This window comes from Carya illinoinensis, chromosome 4 (assembly GCF_018687715.1).
Source record: "Carya illinoinensis cultivar Pawnee chromosome 4, C.illinoinensisPawnee_v1, whole genome shotgun sequence".
Classification (NCBI taxonomy): domain Eukaryota; kingdom Viridiplantae; phylum Streptophyta; class Magnoliopsida; order Fagales; family Juglandaceae; genus Carya; species Carya illinoinensis.
The window spans coordinates 23,357,246-23,376,018 of record NC_056755.1 but is presented as its reverse complement, the minus strand read 5'-3'; the positions used below and the strand labels follow the sequence as shown (position 1 = coordinate 23,376,018).

At 37.0% G+C, this 18,773-nt stretch overlaps 1 protein-coding gene across 1 annotated transcript; it reads right to left on the bottom strand.

Annotated features, from left to right (window-relative positions):
- Nucleotides 1-235: 235 nt before the first annotated feature.
- On the bottom strand, nt 236-17,914 carry LOC122307605 (actin-related protein 2/3 complex subunit 1A-like). Its single transcript, XM_043120576.1, has 15 exons — nt 17,689-17,914; nt 12,954-13,039; nt 12,068-12,144; nt 11,819-11,913; nt 10,532-10,601; nt 6,638-6,707; nt 5,807-5,880; nt 5,659-5,701; nt 4,854-4,935; nt 4,381-4,469; nt 4,179-4,264; nt 3,538-3,601; nt 1,280-1,386; nt 720-778; nt 236-595 (listed from the first exon to the last, which is right to left on the bottom strand). Exons 1-15 carry the CDS (start codon nt 17,756-17,758, stop codon nt 531-533), a joined length of 1,137 nt encoding a protein of 378 aa, XP_042976510.1. The 5' UTR covers nt 17,759-17,914; the 3' UTR covers nt 236-530.
- Nucleotides 17,915-18,773: the final 859 nt, after the last annotated feature.

Sequence of the window (18,773 nt, the reverse complement as noted above, 5' to 3'; positions counted from 1 at the left end):
AAAAAAAAACTAACTTTTTAATCGTGAACCCCACTCTTTTTCAAAGCGATTGCGCGGCATTTACAATTTTATAACTATATGTAACATTACTCTTATATATATGGCTCTCCTTTCCTAATTCAAGGCCCATGCATTTCACGTTTATACCATATACCACCTAACTTCTGCTGCTCTAATAATTTTATAAACCTAAGAGAACTAAATAAATAAAACTGAAGTAAAGTTGACCAAAACATTAAATGGAGAAAATCTTTTTTGTTTTTCCTTTTCTCAGCACTCAGAATTAAATACAATTGCAACACCCCACAACACACATATCTTTCCTCTTTTTTGTTTCCTCCCCAATTCGGGCAGATACATTGGAAGTACTGTCATAAGCACAAACATGAGTAAGTTCTGCTACATTAACTATTGACTTATCCCCAATTGCTCTTACCAAATTAATATTACAAACGACTACCATTTATCCAATATTGCTCAGAGATATTCTTTACAATGTAGGGGGTCGAGGAAACTTCAAGGATCAATGCTTACAAGTAGTCAGATAGATCTGCTTGGTTCTCCAAATCCCATACAACAACTTTTCCATCCAGTCCTGTGATTTTGAGGCATCAGGATTAACATTAACCAAAAGGCACCTTTCTCAATCGGCAATGAGGTTGATATATATATGATTGAATGAAAATTTTGTAAAAGTTTCTATTTTCGTTCTCACAAACCTGAGGTGCTGAAGCGCATTACCGTAGAGATCCCAGGCTGTCTAAGCGGCACAATGCAACTACAGTTCCAAGACAATGTTGTGTCATGCATTCACTCAATAATAATTAATAGGGGTAAAGGTTGCCCTTTCCACTTGCTTATTGTTATCCACTCCATTTTGTAGGTATACAGGACTTTTTATGACAAGGAAACCCGGAAACCATGCAAACGCAACGTGTCTTTAACCTGGTTAAACCTCGGATCCGTGTATCACATCCCCATTGTATGGATCAGGTAAATCATCGGTTTTTCACCGATGGGACATGGCCCTAAAGATTGTTTGCCCCCCCAGTGTTCAAACCTTAGAACTAGAGGAAGCATACCACCAAGAGCAAAGACCTTACCACTTGAGCCAACCCCTAGGTGTTTGGTATATAAGACAAATCAAATGAAAAAAAGAGTGGATAACACAAATTCAAGGTGGAAGCAGAGCTACTCTTGGGAATTTAAAGAAATATGCTCGAAGGACAAGGAAACCAAAAAGTAGGACCAACAAAGTAGTTTTGAATTGACTATATACTTTATGCAGTTCTCATGAACTCCTCCTCTTGATCTTGAAGGTTCAACGGCATCATTGCTCACTCCATGCTTTGATTGCCCATATAGTTTCCCAAATGCTTCAGAAAACTGGTGAAGAAATATAGAAATCGTTAGGACATTCTCATAACAAAAATAATCTCTAGTTAGCTCAGAACACGAAAATAAAAGGGCGACATATGGCATACTAACGCATTAATAAGCACAAACAAGTACATAGGCCATATACAAACTAACCGTCTATCTAGAAGATAAAGATATAATAAACTCATGTACATTTAGCCCATTAAAATCTATGGCAGCAGTCCAGGATAATAGTTTTGATATAAAAAAAATAAAAATAAAAATAAAAGAAAAAATAAGTGTTCTGAGCTTCTCCAATATCTCTTCACAATCTTCAAAGGTTCTGCCATTCCTTTTCTTCCAAATGCACTACAAGTCAAATATAAACCATCTTCCACACAGCTGCAATTTACAGATTGCCACCTAACCCTCTCAAGTCCAAAACTCTTATTGGCATGACCCAAATCAATCCAACTGTAAAATTCATTCCACATTGCACTCACAATCTCATAATGAAGTAGAAGATGATCAACAAGGTCCCCACTCCTCTTACACATACAACACCAATCAATCCACAATGTCTCTTCCTTAAAATTTTCCATGGTGAGAATCTTGCCTAAAGAGGACATCCAGCAAAATAACACAGCTCTCAAGGGAACCTTTGTCCAAATATTCTTCCACAGAAATGGATCACAGAAGGTATGAACACTGGCCAGAGAATCTTGCCTTCTCCCTCTCTTCTCAATCTAGTAGAATACAATAGACTGAAAAAGTCATAAAACACATCCACCCAATCTCAAGCAGCTCTGATGAAACTTATATTCCACTGTAGAAGATCAGTATCAATCTTCAAGTTGATACTGTCTGTTACCGAAACTTCCTTGTAACGAGTAACACTATAAACATTGGAGAAAACATCCTTGAGAACCCTATCATCACACCAAAGATTGTGCCAAAATCTAATCCTGGATCCCTCTCCCGCTTCAAATCTGATATTTTTAGAAAACTGCCCCCAAAATTCCTTATATTCTTCCATAGCCCCTCCCATGAGGCTTCTTTGATAACATGGAATTCTATTCAGCTTCTTTTCACATTCAACAATAAGCTCTGCCTATCACACTGGCTTCCATTATGTTGTCAGAGATTGAGCTAGCTTTGACTAGTCCAAAATCTTCATATATCAATATAAATCCGACTCTTTACTCTTGACAAGTTGGAGTTGGAGTCGGAGTCGAAGTTGGATCGGAGCTTACACAAGTCAAAGTTGGAGTCGGAGTTCAATAAAGGTGATGCTCACCCCTATCATTAACTAGTCCTCTCAGAGTATAGGTCATGTGATTTGGACCTTCCATTAGGGCAATACAACAATTCTTCAGTAGAAGCAAATAACAATAAAGGTCTCAGATGAGAAAATACATTTCGAGTTCTTTTTTTTCCCGATATGTTATACATTTGGAATTCTTTTATCAGTAAAAATAATTGCACATATAAGAATGCAGTTGACAGCCAAAAGGTGAAACCAGACCTTTGTGTCACTGCTTAAGGGCCACCAACACACTGCTGCTATGCATTTGGAATTCTTAACCTCTATCCACATACTTAATTGCAGGTCTACGTTCAAATCTTACTGATTAACAAAAAGGATGAAGTTTAAAACCAGGAGGACAAATAAGTATATCCAAGCTGTTTTACACTCGAAGCATAATATTTATACTTCAAACCAAGTGGTTAGGTGTAGGTGATGTATGGGATCCCACATTACTTGGAAAAGAGAAGTTCTTACTCTTTATAGTGATTCCAATGGGGCTCAAATTGTACCATTAACTAGTCCTTTTGAAGTATGGCTCAGACATGGCTTGGGCATCGCTTAGGGTGTTACATAACATCTTTCAGTCTTGCAGGTCACCACTGCGGAACTCAATAGGACTTTCTATTGTATCTACAGGGTCATAATTAACTTCAAAGCCTAAATTAATATTATAAAAATATAAAAACTCCACAATCATTTCCCGGCATTTGGAACATATATATATACACATATATGATGAGACATGAAAGTTCATGATTCCTTGTATGAAAAACTTCATGTCAAAATCCTGTTTATCATGAGAGCAGGTGATAGTTTCAGCATGGAACTATATTCACATTAACAAGTTAGCCATGAGTCCACGACCGTACCTGTGAACCATATTTTGATCCTGAAGATGCCATTTTCCTTTCACCAAGAAACCTGACAAAGCTCCTAGGGATACGAAAAAACAGGTATCACTTCAATATTTTTCTGGAATGAAACTAAAGCCATTAATCAATGTTGCCAGTTGCCTTCTTTTTTATTTCCTCTTTTAGAAATCTTTTACTTACTGGGAATAGAAAATTTTTGGTATTCCCTAGGTTATTATATTAATACGTTTGGTCATATCTATAAGCCCGCCTTTGGGCAAAATGGCACCTCCATCCCCCTTCCTCCAAAAACACAAGTCTCAGTAGTCAGTAAGGTCAGAGCTTGAGTCCCTTTGGGTGCAACAAAGTACCATGAAAAATATCTTCAAACCATTAGAGTTGTTTCTTTTTTCTTCTTTTTCTTTGGGGAGGGAGGGTAGTGATATGCCCATTACTCATGGTGAGACCATCCTCGACTTTTTGAAACATCCCTCCTGGGTGATATTTAAAGAACACAATTTTGATTTGCACAGATTTTTAAACTTTTTTTTATGACGAGAAGCCCTGGAGACCGTGCAATAGTAACATGTTCTTTTACCCAGCTAAATGCCATATTGTTAAATACCAGATGAGTTGTATTTTTAAAATTTCTTAAATACCATATTCCTCTTTCATCTGCTGCAAAAACCATTGGGCTGCAGTCGAACCCCACTCCTACGACCATTCTCTCAGAAACAAATAAAACCTGAAAATTCATAATACATTGATCCTCAATATCCACATTCAAATTCAAGTTAGTGTAGTGACATGAAGAAAATTATTATAATCAATGAAGTTTAAAAAGAGAGGATGCTGACCCACATCACGAAGAGGCAAATCACGGAATGCAACATTTTGAGCCAAAGGGGAAGGTCCAACATCATCGACAAAATAAATCATAGAATTATGACCTGCACAATATCATAAATGAAATATGTAAGGAAAACCCATTCTCAATAGGCTTCAATATAGATCAATACCTTCAACCTCTTCACAGTTCATATGACTTTCTTTGGCACTTAGAACAGACAGCAGATACCAAAAAGAATGGATTAAGAAATTAGAAAACATCTCAAGTGGCCGCAATGTAAGCACAAAAAACATCTACTTTTTTAATAAGAGAAAAGTAATGATAAAGAGCATCAAAAGGTCATAGCAGGATGTAAAGCAAATATCAACTTCAAGTAAATATCCTTTCATACAATTGCTGGATAGAGGCAATTATAATACTAAGAGGCCATAGCGGCCAGTTTGAATTGCTGCTTGTCAATAAATGCATAGGAAAAATCTCTCACCTACATAAGCTAAGGTATTGCCACTTGGAGACCACTTCACCCCAAATGCCCATGAAAATGAGAGATCAAGCTGAAGAATTTGCTGTTCCAAGAGAAACAGGATAGTCCATGTGAAGTTAGAAAAAAAAAAAATATGCAAAATATGTTTTTAGGAAAAGACAGGAATCTATCCTCCAACCAAACATATACATGATGGAGAATAATAAAATCATACTTTTTTTATATAAGTAATATAAAGATTTTATTGACAAGTAAATAGGCATAGCCCAAGTAAACAGGAAGTAATAATAAAATCATACTGATGAGCTGTGTCTTTGTAACCCTCATTAGGAAAGCAATAAAATAGACAACCACGTGTATTGTGCACGGAAACTAAAACAGTAGGGTTGATACTGATTAGCATGGTTTCGAGTTTCAAGGATAAAAACTTAGGGCATTCCAAAAACTAGAACCATGACCATTTTGTTCATGAACCTAAAGTTTCAGATATTAGCAACCCTTTAAAGTTGAAAGTTTATAAGGCTGTTTGCCTAATTAAAGTAAAGCAGAAGAGTAGAATGTAGATGCTCTTCAAAACTTGGAGAAAATTCACAACTTCAAAACCTATATTACCTTCAACACTTGCATATTGGTCTAAGGTTCTCTAATTTATTCAAACCCAACATTGAATGATGGTGGCACATTAGGCAAATGTACAAGTATATGTCACCCCCCCGAAACAAATGTACATTTAATAACTTTCCTTCAACATAATTAATCACACAACCCAGTTAAATACTATGAGGGAACAGATTAGATCTTTAACCTCCCCAAATTTTGAATCCGAAGAAGTTCCTGTTCTTGAATCCCTGAATCATTTTCCATTGAGACAACAAAAAATATTAATTGCATGTCATAACAAAATTGAGTAAATTACAAAAGCCGACAACACCCTGCAATTATATTTGACCTACTTTGTGTCAACGCCTTTAATAAACGTGGAAAACACTCTGCATTTTCCATCTGTGGATGTCGTTGCAAGAAGAATCTGTAGTTATAAGCACAAATAAATCCTCACAGTAAATGGCTGCTGTCATGTTTGTATTGAATTTTAACAATTTGACTATTTAAAATGATAAAGTGATATAAAAAAAAAAAAATGTAGTGCTGTCCAAGATTTAGGAAAAAAAAAAAAAAATTAAGGGTTGAATTTCTTGACCAGCGTGCCCAAAAACGGTTTGAATTAGCTCATCAAATTAGCCCACCATAAAATTCACAAGTGTGAGTGCATGGTTCAAACGAAGAGATTTTGGCCTAATAATGACTAGCTGGCGCTTAAAAAACGCTAGTCCCAGTCCTACTTCAACTAGTGTCTCTGTTAACAGAATGATGAAGATCCTAAAGAAACAGAAACGTTAATTAGATATATGCAGAGATAAAGATAGCCACATGACAATGGCAACACCACCAAAGCTCTTCATCTCCAGCATTGCATTGAATCCTTGCGTAACTCAAAAGTGTCTAACAAGGTGCAGAATTCTACATTAACATCCTCACAAAATCTAAATATTCTGGCCTCATGACAGGTTGGTCACGTGTCTGACTCCCAGTTTCAGAGCAAGAATTAATAAAATTAGAAACGCTTACAGATATTTTGATGAACAAGTTTTGACTAACATGCTGAGAACGTTTTATAACAAGAAAGGTTTGTTTTACAGGTATGTTTTATAATAAGAAATTGACACATGCAAGCAACTAGTTTAAACGTACAAAAAAAGTACAAGAAGATCTTATAAATTGCTCACATTATTTGGATGCCAAGCAACACCAGTCACAGAAGAATCATGTCTTTTCCTGATTAGTTTACTGACCCACCTGGATAAAGAATGTACCACATAAGAATTAACAAAAGATATTCAACCTTTTTTTATAAGTAAAATAAGAAATTTTATTAATACGAATGAAATAGGCAAAAGAAATGAAACACATGTACACAGGGAGTATACAAAAGAAACACCTAAATACATTTTAGGAACCTGAAAACAAAAACAGAAAATCATGGACAATAGTTCCATTGAGCACTATGGCAGAAAGCCAAAGCAATAAGGTGTGCACAAAAAGATTTCAAAGTTCCTCCAATGCACACTCCTTAACTACAAAACACCGATCATTCCTTTCCATCCAGATACACCACATTAAGGCACACAGGGACCATCCTCCAAATCGCAGCCAACTGAGAACAACCGTGAAGACCGTTCCAGCTAGCGAATAGATCCACCACCCTCAAAAGCATCACCCAAGCCATGCCAGTTCTACTCAAGGAAAGCTGCCTCAAAGGGATGATCTTCACACCACACATCATGTCAAAATCTAGACTCATTGCCCACTGTAAATCTGAGAAATTTAGAAAAACTCCCCCACCCCTTATATTTTTCCACACCACATGTTCTTGATTTAAGATAATAAAAAATTTTTGAATAGTTGACTAGTTCTTGATGCTTGATTTTTGAAAGAATTCTTTTTGCTTCCCATAAGAACTTTAAACAAAAGAAAGGAAAAAAAAATTTTTTTTTTGATAGGTAATAAAGCTTTATTAATAAAAGATGGGCATAGCCCAGGTACACAGGAGGTATACATGAACATACACCTAATTAAGTACTAGAAACAGAAATAAGAAAATCATGGAAGCTTAGGCCATTAAAATCTAGAGCAATAGCCCATAGAAATAAGGTCTTCCAGAAGAAACTCCTAAACTCTTCCGGGGATCGTTCATGATCCTCGAAAATTCTCTCATTCCTCTCTCTCCAAATACACCAACAAATACAGATTGGAGCCATCCTCCATAAGGCTGCAATTTGCTGAGTCCCAGTAATTCCTTTCCAGCTTGCTAATAGGTCCTCCACCCTACCTGGCATTACCCATGCTAATCCCATTTTGTTGAAGAAGAAATTCCATATCTCGCTTGCGAACTTGCAGTGTAGAAGAAGGTGATCAACTGTCTCACTATTATTTCTACACAAACAACACCATTCCACAATTGTGAGGCCACGTCTTCTAAGATTATCAGTGGTCAAAATCTTCCCTAGTGCTGCTGTCCACACAAAAAAAGCAGCCTTGGTGGGAGCTTTACTTCTCCAGATATTCTTCCACGGAAACTTGGGCCTTTGTTGTATGGTATTGGCTGCATAGAAGGACCGTACTGAGAATTTCCCCTTTTTATTAGGACACCATACCATCTCATCTTCATTTCTGGCAGCAATGGGCACACTGTACAGTAGATTCATAAATTCCATCAAGTCGTTTACTTCCCAATCATTTGCATCCCTGATAAGACTAATATTCCACTCCTGAGAGTCTTGATTAATCACCCTCAAATCAGCCACTCTAGCTACTTTTTCCCGTGCAATAGCAAAGATTGTGGGATAGGCATCTTTTAGAGTCATATCTCCCACCCACTTATCTATCCAAAATCTGATCCTACTACCATCCCCCAAGCACAACCGGGTGTTACACTGGAAAGAACCCCATCCCTTCCTAATATACTTCCAAAGCCCCACTCCATAAGTCCCCCTTCCCTCTTTTGAAACCCAACCCCCACATTCACTGCCAAACTTTATGTCAATCACTCCTTTCCATAAAGCTTCTCTCTCAAAATTATACCGCCACAACCATTTGCCCAAGAGTGCCAAATTAAAAGCCCTTAAATCCCGAACCCCCAACCCACCATCTCTCAACGGAGTACAAATCTTATCCCATCCCACCAAATGAAACTTAAACTCATCTCCTATCCCCCCCCATAAGAATTCTCGCTGAAGTTTCTCCAGTCTTTTTGCTATGCTAGCTGGGAGTGGAAATAAGGATACGTAGTATGTAGGGAGGTTAGATAGAGTGCTTTTAATCAAAGTAATCCGCCCCCCTTTTGAAAGATAGACCTTCTTCCACCCAGCCAGCCTACGTTCGAATTTTTCCAGCACCCCCTCCCAAATAGATTTTGCTTTAAACGAAGCCCCCAGCGGAAGGCCTAGGTATTTCAAAGGCAATGATGAGACCACACACCCCAAGATGTTAGCTAGCCCACTGATGTTATTTACTTCCCCCACCGCAACCATCTCCGTTTTAGCAAGATTGATCTTCAACCCAGATACAGCTTCGAAGCAAATCAAAATGGCCTTCAGAGCTTCAATATGACCTGCCTCTGCCTCACAAAACAAAAGAGTATCATCTGCAAAGAGAAGGTGAGAGATAATGATAGAACCATGATAACCCCCCACGGTAAAACCTGAGAAAAAACCACCCCCTACTGCCTCCGACACCATTCTGCTTAGAGCCTCCATTATCAGAACAAAAAGGAGAGGGGATAAGGGATCTCCTTGCCTCAGCCCCCGAGAGCTATTAAAAAAACCCACTGGATCCCCATTTACTAAAACCGAGAAACGCACCGTTGAAACACAGTGCCTTATCCACTTCATCCATCTTGCCCCAAAACCACATCTACCCAACATATAAATCAAGAAATCCCAATTCACATGGTCGTATGCCTTCTCCATATCAAGTTTACACAAAATACCTGGGATTCCGGACCTGATTCTGCTGTCCAGACATTCATTTGCTATAAGAACCGAGTCTAGAATTTGCCTCCCCTTCACGAAGGCGTTTTGAGATTTCGAAATGATTTTTTCCATGACCGTACTCAACCTATTGGCAAGAACCTTAGAGAGCATCTTATACACACTACCCACAAGACTAATAGGTCTAAAATCACGGACCTCCATTGCCCCTGCTTTTTTAGGAATTAGAGCAATAAAAGTTGCGTTTAAGCTTTTTTCAAAAAAGCCATGCGCAAAAAATTCATGGAAAACCAGCATTACTTCTTCTCTCACCACCTCCCAACAAGATTGGAAGAAAGCCATAGTGAAGCCATCCGGGCCAGGTGCTTTGTCTTTATTCATCTTTTTAATCACTTGGTGTACCTCTTCCTCTTCAAACGGCCTCTCCAACCATTCTCTACTAGAAGAATTTATGGCCTCAAAAGATAGGCCATCTAAAGTCGGCCTCCAAACATGCGGTTCCGCTAGCAAGTGTTGAAAATGACCAACCACATGTTCCTTTATCACCTCTTGGTCTGAAATATTTTCACCATTAATGATCATGGAATCAACGGTATTGAATCTCCTATGCGCATTAGCCACTCGGTGGAAGAATTGTGTACACTTATCCCCCTCTCTTAGCCACAAGGAAAAAAAATTAACAAGAATAGTATGACATATCATAATGACTATTACTAACATGTCAATCAATTATATGATATTCTCATGAAATCAAGTTACAAACAGTCTTGGATTATCTATACAGCTACGATTTCTAATAGATTCTTCATCAACAAATCAAATCAAGCTCATGAATGGTTATCAGAGATTTGCTAATGCCCAACTTAAATTTAGGTGGAGTAAACATTATTCAAACCAGGTTCAAACCTAAGTTTGGAAGCTTTAGTTTAAGCACTATACTAGACAAATCTGGAACAAACTGGATTTATACAATCCACTATAACTAAAGCCCAAAAACGAGCAAGTACATGAAGCATAATAATGAATAATTGTTCATCAGTAATTTCATGTATGGGTGAACCCAGGTAAATATCAAGGAAAAGAAATCAACTAACTACAGGGAAGTGAAAAGAAGCAAGACAGGCTAATTACCAGTTATTCTCCTGCTCATAGTAGCATATACAAACAGTTTTAGCCCCACTTCCAACAGCAAACTTGTTTTCTGGGATAAAGAAAGATATGAATCAAGCATCAGTATGTGATATTGCAAGAGTGTAACAGATTCTATACGTATATAGTGCAAGCTTCTGTGATGGATGTGAAAAGGTTTTCTATTGCTTGTTTTGATAAGCAGCAGGTCCATGTGTGCTCATATATGTTTCATGAAGCAGGTTATCTATTTTGGTTTACTTATCAAAAAAAAAAAAAATGAAGCAGGTTATCTCACACATGGTCCACTGCAAAACCATAAGGGGATTATAACAATAACTGCACGAAACAATGCTGGCAAAAACACAAACAAGATATTACATGCCTTTTGGCATCCAGCAATCACTCATGGATCTGAGTTGTGAAAGTAAATGCAGTCATATTCATATCCATCCATATGTTGAATTAGGTAAGCTTACACTGATCAGAGCATGCACAGATAATTATTGCATAAACCTTTTATTTATAGATTGTGAGTATCATGGATATTAACTTCAGAGCCATACATCATTATTTAAATCTTTTTTCTGGAAAAGTACAAATCTAAGAATATCATCCAACTCTGTAACTTTTTCAATGAGATGTCTTCTGTCTTCTGAGATAGTAATTAGCCTGCTTTTAGCCTTCATTAAGAATAGGAAAAACATTTTTTTATATATAAGTAAATATAGTATATTAATAAAAGGAATAGGCAAAGCCATGTTCAGTGCAAAGATTGCCCTAACTACGTAGGAGCAATAAATAAAAGAAGAATAGGAAAAACTACTGATAAAATAATTAAGAATAGGAAAAACCACCAAGCCCTATAAAGAAAACCATTTAAATGTGACTTATTTGTCTTTTCTCTATTCAGTACAAATCAAGCTTGATATTAACGAGTCATTAATTATTTCAAACATACAAAGATAATGCAGCCACTGAACATTTTTTAGCCTTCCAGACAAAAATAAGCAAATTCTAAATCCAGCCAACATTCAATCAATTTGATATAACACAGGTAGTAAGGCTGATAATTTTTACTCTCCTAGGTCTGGTACTCCCTTTCATTGAGATTGGGCATATAATTTTTATGCAGAGAACCAGGTAAGACTAAGAAATTTTTTATCAGTAGTAAGAATCTAAGACTAAAAAATATACAGCAAACAGTAGCGCTCGAATGGTAAAGTAATTAGAATATAAAAGATGACGGGATGAATGAAAGAAGAAGTGGGAAAAGGAGTGTTCCAAGACCTTTTGGACTCCACTGGACACACAGTGCAGCACGATTTAGCCGAAGGATAACAAGGGTTGGTACCCATTCTGATCCTTCTAGATTCCACACATATCTAAAGAGATCAAAGATTAAAAAGGAGGTCTAATAATGAACTAATTTAATTAAAAAGTAAAATTGATGAGATGTGTGTTGAGAGAGAGAGTGATGCCAAAATTTACTCACTCTAGATACAAATAACAAATATCTACGTCCGTATAGGAACTTACGAATTCCGATCATGAGATGCAGTAACTATCCTGTTGGACCTTGCACTCCAGTCTATCCCAGAAACAATTTGGTCATGCTGTTTCAGACAGAATGGCAAATTTTTTAACACACTACCTTCCACAAATGTATTCATCAAAATAAAGTATGATAAAAACCTGACACTGAAGAGATTTATCAATATGCAATTAGGTTCATGCCATACCTTCTGTATCTAACTACACATGAATGTATGTTTATGCAGAATGGTTCATCCAAGGAAACTAAATACCAACCTTATGAACCAGTGCTATGCTCAGAGATGATAGAGCACAAGAAACTGATATTAAGCAAAAAAAAGCAAAACAGAAGGTAGTTTCTGTATAATCTAAGAAAAATGGTTTCTTTTATTACTTCAAGCAAGAAGATTAAGAGTGAACAACTGGAATAGAATATGTCCTGACCTTCATTTGAAAATTGGAATGCATCAAAAGTGTACATGAGTGTTTGTGAAATACAAGAATTGTTAAATAAATCCTTATTGTCCAACAAATAAGAAGCAAGAAAGGAATTAAAATATTTCAATTGTCAAGAAAAATCAAACTACAAAGGAATAGGGAAAGGAGTATACGTGTATCAAATCTACAATAATGTAATTTACGTCTTTCTACACACTCCTAGAGTTGCTTTTGTAGATTTAATATAATTAGCAGGTGTTAGATCATGGAAAGTTTGTCATAAAGCTTGCTCTTTATGGCAGTGCTAAAATATCTCAATTCAAGACGCAAATATATCCTCCTAGCATTCATAACAATCAGTTACAGTGAAGCATGATAGCAGTGAACTCTCTGCAACATAAATAATGTAGAGCAGTTATTTCTATCGACTGTGAATTTTTTAACCATGTACCTTTTGAAGAACATGAACCTTTTCCCACTTGTCTTGGGACAGTCTATAGATATGAACTTCATTACTGTTGGGACAAAATGCAACCACTACAAAAAAGAAAAAAATGCATAAATAACATTAACAATATGGCCTCATTTGGTTACACATATGAGATGAGATAAGATGAAATGAGAAACCTGTAAATAATAATGAAATGGTTTGAGTTAAGATTTTTGTGGAGTTTTGGGAAAAGAGAGAAAAAGTTGAATAAAAAAATTATAAAGTAAAATAGGGTTAGAATATAACTTTTTAATATTATTTTTGTTTTGATATTTGAAAAAGTCGAATTATTTTTTGTGTCTTGTGTAGAAGTTTGGGGAAGTTGTAATGATTAGATGAAAAAAGTTGAAAATTTAAAATTGAAAAATGTGTGTTTGAATGTTGAGATGAAATGAGAGGGTTTGAAAGGTTCGTGAAACAAAACCAGGCCTAAATATATATATATATATATATATATATCACAAAGAGGACATTCTAAAGGTATTTTCAAAGTTCACTCTTTCTTGAAATTTGAGAAAAGTCTCAATGCCTCCTTTATCGCCCTTATTCCGAAAAGGGCAAACTCGGTAGAGGTGCAGGGCTTTTGCCCCATTAGCTTGGTGAGTGGGGTCTACAAAATTATTTCCAAAGTGTTAGCCCAGCAGATGAGCACAGTTATGGGGAAGATCATATCGAAGCCCCAAAACGCCTTTGTGAAAGGGAGGCAAATTCTTGACTCCATCCTTATTGCTAACGAATGTCTGGAAAGTCGGGTTAAAGCCGGCATTCCGGGTATCTTATGCAAGTTGGACATGGAGAAAGCTTTCGATCATGTAAACTGGGACTTCTTGATGCACATACTTGGCAGGTACGGCTTTAGGGAAAGGTGGTGCCAATGGATGAAACATTGTATCACAACCGTCAAATTTTCTGTTTTGGTGAATAGCACTCCCGAAGGCTTTTTCAATAGTTTCCGGGGTCTGCGGCAAGGGGACCCTTTATCACCTCTTCTCTTCATCTTAGTAATGGATATCTTAAGCAGAATGTTGCATGGAATGGTGGAGGGTGGTTACATCTCGGGTTTCTCAGTGGGCAGCTCCACCCATGGTAATCTCTCAATTTCTCATCTTCTCTTTGTTGACGACACGTTGATTTTTTGCGAGCCAACCCTGATCAGATCCACTCCCTAAGGGCTCTTTTGAAGCCATCTCTAGACTCAAGGTCAATCTTGCAAAATCTGAAATGGTTCAAGTCAGAGAGGTTGATAATCTAAGTGAATTGGCTGATTTTTTGGGCTGCAAGGTGTCATCCTTGCCTATGAAATACCTTGGTCTCCCTCTAGGGGCCTCTTATAAATCCAAGACTGTGTGGGATGGGGTGGTCGAGAAAATTGAACGTAAACTTGCAGGTTGGAAGCGACTTTACCTATCCAAAGGTAGCAGAGTCACTCTTATTAAGAGCACACTATCTAATCTTCCCACATATTTTCTCTCCCTTTTCCCCTTGCCTGCAGGTGTGGTGCATAGATTGGAGAAGACCTTTCGTGATTTCCTATTAGGTAGTTCGGGGGACGTGAAAAAATTTCATTTGATCAAATGGGAAAAAGTATGCACACCCATGGCTAATGGCGGATTGGGGCTCTGCAACTTGAGAATTCTCAACAAGCCACTACTTGGTAAATGGCTATGGAGATACCACAAGGAAAGAGACGCCCTTTGGAGGGAAATTATCGACAGTAAATATGGGAGCTTACGGGGTGGTTGGTGTTCCAACGCAGTAAGAGGGGCTTATGGCGTAGGTTTGTGGAAATTCATATGCAACGGTTGGGAAGCTTTTTTTGCTAATTGCAAGCTGGTGGTGGGAAGGGGCAATCACGTTAGCTTCTGGAACGACACTTGGTGTGGCAAGGTTGCTTTGAAGATCACTTTTCCTTCCCTGTACAGGATTGCGTCCGATAAGGAGGCCACAGTTGCTAACAATTTGGACAGCTCCTCTAACTTCACTCATTGGTCAGTAAGATTCACACGAGCGGCACAAGATTGGGAATTGGGAGACATTGCTGATTTTTCAGCGCGTTACAAGAGTCGAATCTACATGTTGATGGAGAAGATCATCTTCTTTGGTCGCCCGCAAAAACAAGCGTTTCTCAGTACATTCCTTTAACAAGGTACTCTCGGCACATCCCTCCACTGCATTCCCTTGGAAGTGCATTTGGAGGACTAAGGCTCCTTTAAAAGTGACCTTCTTCATATGGCTAGCATCCCATGAGAGGATTTTGACTATTGATAAACTGAGAAGACGTGGCCTCTACCTAACGGATTGGTGCTTTATGTGCAAACACAACAATAAGACAGCGGATCATCTACTCCTTCATTGCGAAGCAGTTACGGCATTATGGGATGACATCTTCACAAGACTAGGCTTGGCATGGGTATTGCCTAGAAAGGTGATTGATCTATTGGCTTGTTGGAGAGGAATCTGGGGCAAGGGGCAAATTGCAGATATTTGGAAAATGGTGCCACTTTGTCTAATGTGGTGCACCTGGAATGAAAGGAATAGTCGTTGTTTTGAGGATAAGGAGCGTTCTCCGAAAGGCTTTAGGGATTTCTTTTACCACACTTTAGTCTTATGGGCATCCTCTATTGTATTGAATGGCACTTCTTTTACTGAACTTTACGCTGCTCTTCGCAGCTCTTAGCCTATAGCAAGGCTCTTTGTATACCCCGTGTACCCGGGCCTTGCCCTTTTCTTGATCTAATATATTTCCTTTTACTTATCAAAAAATATATATATATATATATCACAACAATTTGTAAACAGACTCAAGCGATTAAAATTCCATTCCAGGGATTTTTCTACAATAATAACTCTACAGTGATTTCTTCAACCACCATCCAATTGTAGTCAATGAATGTATAATACCCCGGTGTGTGTATAAGAGGGTGGTGAACTGTGGAAGGGGTCCAAATTACTTGGGAGGGAAATGCTTTCTCTTTATAATGATTCCAAAAGGGCCCTAATTGTAAACATGATTGATCCTTTTGGAGTATGAACCCAATGTGATTTAGGCATCCATTGGGTCATTACAAATAGTATCATAGACAATGTCAGCCATAAATGTGAGATTGAGCCGTGCCACCTATTATGGAATGGCCTGACAAGGATGCAGGGAATTTAATGAGGGACGAGAAGATCAAGAGCGGTCAATGGATGAGCATAGAAGTTTATTTTTCAATATTTTACTCCATTGATCGATTGTAATTGATAAGGCATGTCTTTTCATGACTTCCTTGTATCGCTAAACTAGCAAGCATAGGCAACGCCCTTGTATATGTCCCCGTATACTCGGGCCTTTGTCTATTTTATGGTCAATAATATTTTGTTTACCAATCAAAAAAAATGAGGAACGATTGTAATACCCTAGTTTGTGTATAGGAAGGTGGTGAATGGAATCCCACATTGCTTAGAAGGGAGAAGTTCATACTCTTTATCATGATTTCAGGGGGCTCCAATTGTTACATAGACCAGCCCTTTTAGAGTATGGGCCAAAATATGGGTTGAACTTTCCATGGATCATTATAGATCATGAATAAATTATGGTGAATCTACATAATAAACACCAGTTGCTAAAAGCAGGAAAACAATAAACTACTACGATGAAATGTCGTATATTATTGGAGAAAAAACAATGGCACAAGGAGCAGATAGTGCCTTTTCACTTGCTCTCTCAGTCCTTCTTCAATGCAGAACTGGCTCAGGAAGCCCAATTGGTACACATGAAGGGATCAGTCAGTTACAAGAGTTTTGGAAAACCAAACAAAGATTTTTTTTTTTTTTTTTTTGGACGAGTAAATCGAAGTATATTGATTAAAAGAATAGGCAACAGCCGCATTCAGTACAAAGAAAGCCCTAACTATGTAGGAGCAATAGATACAAGAAAACCAAACAAAGATTTAAAGCTACACATATCAACAAACTCCAGTAAGCTTGCTAATTCTATTTAATTTATTTACCATTTGATATGATATTACTACCACATCCATCACTTTCTTCCCCTCCTTGAGAAATACAAAAAATGAAAAAAAAAAAAAAAAATAGACTAGCAATTCAACCAACAAAGACTAACAAATTAAAAATGTGATTCTAAATATGCTAAGCGCAGTATATGGTACAGGAATCTCATTACATAACAGATTAAAATGTTGTTCGTCCCCAAACCAAATAAACAAAATAATCACTCAATTTTAAACCGCCAACAATAACTTAGCCAAGCCATGTCTCTTGTTTACAAACCCACAAAAAAAGCTGGAAAATTTTCTAAGACGTCAAAATCTTTGCCAGAAATTTATTAGAAACCAAATAATCATCCAATCAACTATCAGATCAATTTCTAAATTAAAACTTAGACAGAAACTCATCGACTTTCTCAATAAAAAATAACTCAGTCGACAACCAGAATAAACACTGGCCACTTACTAGATTTGCCAAATTATATATTGTGTAGAACAATTAATCCAAGCAAAACTGCCTTTTCTTAAAAAAAATAAAAAAAAAATCAAAAAAAAAAAAAACCTAAAGAGATAAATAGTGCACGAAGTTAAGCAACGGATAACCAGAAAGGAAAAAATAAGCAAAGGAAATGGGGGGATCCCCCACGGGGAGGGGGAGAGAGAGAGAGAGAGAGAGAGAGAGAGAGGAGAAGAGTTGAAGCAATTACTGGAGTGGTCGGGGCTCCAAGCATGGCAGGTGATGCACTGAGCGAACTGATGCACTGAGATCGCCGCCATTTTCTCCAAGCGAGTTTATCCTGCTCTTGTTTTGCTTCTTGTGGATCCGAAATCTGTACGGAAAGGAAATGATCCGAAAGAAAGAATGGGAAAATGTGAACGAAGAGGAAGAGATCTTGGAGATGCAAATCGATCACAAGGACAGTAGGAACGGGGGACATAATAGTACTTTAACCCCGGAAGGACTAACGGGCCGAGGGCACAAAAACATTACCCTCTCTGTCCCACTGTTTTTTTATTATTATTATTTTATATTATGCATATATTAACTTAAGTACACCATTTTTTTTATTAAAGTCACACCAGATTAAAGTTAATTTATATAAAAAATATAAAACTTCAAAATATAAACTGTAAAGCTTTATTTCGACACTAAGATAAGATGAGATGTCTAGTAATTAAATAATTTGTAAATACTAGTGAAATGGTTTGGATTAAAATATTTTATAAGATTTTGAAAAATTATAGAGAAAAGGTTGAATAAAAATATTATAAATTTAAAATATTGTTAAAATATTAATTTTTAATATTTTTTTTTTTTTTTAGATTTGAAAATGTTTAATTATTTTTTTGTGTTTTGTTTGAAATTTTGAAAAAAATTATAATGATTAGATCAAAATAGTCAAAAATTTAAAATTGAAAAGTGTTTGTATTTGTAATGTTTGGATATTGAGATAAGATGAGATGAAATGAAATGATTTTGTTATACAAATTAGGCCTAAGAAGTTGTAAAAACTGTATTTTTGGTCCAAAGTTGTAAAATGAGTTTTGCTTCAGCACTTAAAGAAGCAGTTATTCGTGTCAACTGTCTATCTTTTGGATTTCTAAGGTGAGAGGAACCGTATATTTGTAACCCTTTTTCTCTTACATGACTGTGAGAGTTTCTGGTTCTTGTTAGAAATTGAGTTTTGTTAACTCTGAAATGGATGAGGTTTTCTCAAATTTGTGTGGAAATGTATCTCTGACGAAGGAGGAACGATGTGGTTTGGTTATTCCTAATGAGCGATTGCAAAAA